The sequence below is a fragment of the Prunus persica genome, chromosome G1 (genome assembly GCF_000346465.2).
Source record: "Prunus persica cultivar Lovell chromosome G1, Prunus_persica_NCBIv2, whole genome shotgun sequence".
Lineage (NCBI taxonomy): Eukaryota > Viridiplantae > Streptophyta > Magnoliopsida > Rosales > Rosaceae > Prunus > Prunus persica.
This window is the reverse complement of record NC_034009.1, coordinates 16,247,880-16,250,530: the sequence shown is the minus strand read 5'-3', so window position 1 is coordinate 16,250,530 and position 2,651 is coordinate 16,247,880. Positions and strand designations below refer to the sequence as shown.

General features: G+C 37.1%; 1 protein-coding gene across 1 annotated transcript; it reads left to right on the top strand.

The window, feature by feature from the left end:
- Positions 514 to 1,421, top strand: LOC109946531. The gene is made up of 2 exons (XM_020554704.1): positions 514 to 735; positions 940 to 1,421. Exons 1-2 carry the CDS (start codon positions 729 to 731, stop codon positions 1,419 to 1,421), a joined length of 489 nt encoding a protein of 162 aa, XP_020410293.1. The 5' UTR covers positions 514 to 728.

The window sequence follows — 2,651 nt, the reverse complement described above, 5'->3', positions numbered from 1 at the left end:
AAAAATCGTAAAAATGATGATGGTGCAGATCCGACGCCAAAAATGTAGATGGAGATCCGACACCAAGATGGAGCCACATGTGATGGTTGGAGGAAAATCATAACAAAAAGAAGACAAATAGGGAAAAACTTATGTATCTGAAAATAGGGGAAGATGAGAAAGGAGGAAGAGAAGATAGAAGAGGGGAGGAAGAACTGCGTCTTTTAGAATGCCCCATGATTATTTCAGATATATAACTGAGATTAACTATAAAAATCAACTTATTTGAATCTTCGTTCCATTGGTATCTTTGGATTGATTTGGCTTGCCTAAGTTTTATTTTGCTTAATTTCTTTTTCGATTGTTAGTTTGTAACCATTTTATTTTCTTTTATTTCTTTTGTCAAGATTCGAAAAAAAAATTGAAAAACTTGAACCTTTCTACACACACACAAAGTCCTTTTTCACAAGACTTTTCCAAGTTTTTTATTTTTTTTTTTGCTGGGAAGACTTTTCCAAGTTGATCATTTGGATTACTGCAGATATAACAAAGATTAATAAACTTATGACCAAAAAAAAAAAAACACAGAGATTAATAAATAAATCCACATACATAATAGTAAGCTATTCCATTTTCAAGAAGTGGTCCATGCTCTCTTAGAAACACCCGTTCAAAACATCTAGTCCATATTGCTAGTTGAACATAAGAACTCTACGGAGAGTAGAAGACTTTCTTTTGAGCTTTCATCAATGGCAGGTATGTACTATTATGATTAATATTTTTATTTGATTCAAGATCTTTTCCTTGATGTGATTCTATGCGTGTATAGGTTTTAAGGAATTTATGAAATTAGTCTACAATAGTAACTTCCATTTATTGAAAGATTATCTTCCATCTGATTGAGTATTGGCATGCACTTATTTGAAGATCTGTCCATTTTATTCTTTGCATATATATAAGATGGGTCTCGATCTCGAACTGAAGCTGCACAACTGAACCAGAGCCCTCAAGAGAGGGTAAGAAACCGCTTTCATGGTCGCCCTAGAACTCTTTATGAACAAGAGCCCCAAGGAGAAAGAACTGAACAAGTGCTCCAGCAAAATGAAAATAGTGAGGCAGAAAATACTGATCAAGGCAACGAGACCAACAACATTAATGAGAATTATTTTCCCGCATTTGAAAGCATAGATGTTGGGATTCAAGAGGCTTACAACGAAGACGGTGAAAGTGGTGATCGAGCAAGGATGGGTGGAAACCACAACATTTCTCGCAATAGATTTTATGCAAAAAAAAGCCGTCGGGTTGGAATTATCAATGTTGGCAACAAGAATTACAACAAGTCGAGCGTACCATATCTTTTTGGTATTCTTATTCTTCTTGTTCTAGCTTTATTTTATATTTTATTTTATATATTAACAGTTAGTAAGCAAAACAAAAAATGAAGCAAGCGGCTTGATTGAAAAAAAAAGGCACGACCAAGAAGAAAAAGAAGAGAAAAATCAATAAGTGAGAAAGAAAGATTCGGCTTGGAGTTTCCCGTACTATTACATAGCGGAAGGGTTTGGAGATGTATGGCCACTAGAGCTCCTATACTCAAACTTTTGTTTGCGTTCCTTTCTCTGAATTTGAATCTTATTTCTCTTATATATATTTATGTATTTCTTCATCTTCTACATGCCATAAGTATATTGATATATGCTGAGTAAGTATTATTTCTTTTTTCTTCTTGTGTACATGCCATAAGTATTATTTCTTCCTGTTCTAGCCTTTTTCTTTCATAGCCACTAAAGTATATCAGGAGTCACTACTACGATTTACTATTTGCGCGACGGAAGTTTGCGCGACGAACATGTTTTCGTCGCGCAAACTTCACTATTACGACGAAAAAAAAATACCGTAGCGCAAACAACAGAACACTAGCGCGACGAAACGGTTTCGTCGCGCAAATAATCTATGCGCGACCAACACTAATTTCGTCGCGCAAAGGTCGGGGAAAAAACCCCGGTTTTTTTTTTTGGCGCCAGAATCTTGCGCGACGATAATGATCGTCGCGCATGACAATATTGCGCGACAATCCAAAAAATTCGTCGCGTAAAGATGGACAGAAAATTGTCTAATTTTTTTTGCGGTAAAAAACTTTGCGCGACGAAAGTTTTCGTCGCAAAAGACAACTTAGCGCGACGAAAACATGTACCGTCGCGTAAGAAAACGAGGGACACTTATTTTTGGCGGCAAAATGCAGGGTGGATAAAACTTTTTTTGCGCGACGGAATTATTTTCGTCGCGTAAAGTGTAATGCCTTGCGCGACGAAATAAATAATTTGCGCGACGTAATTTAAACCTTGTGCGACGAAATTTTGTGCGACGAATAATGTTATTCGTCGCGCAAAAAAGCAGATGTCGACAGGTAATTGCGCGACGGAAATGTTATTTTGTGCGACTGAAAAGTGGGTTTTCGCGACGGCATTTTGCGCGACGGATTGTGGGTGTTCGTCGCGCAAAGTCCTTCTTCTTCATATTAGTATCTGCCATTGCAGAGGCAGAATGCAGAAATTGCATTCTGCCTCTCTCTCACTCTCCCTGCCGTTGTTCTGCTGTGAATTCAGTACGTTCATTGGGTATGTATTTTTTGTCGTTAGTTTAAATGTATTAATGTAAATTCGTAGTAACGC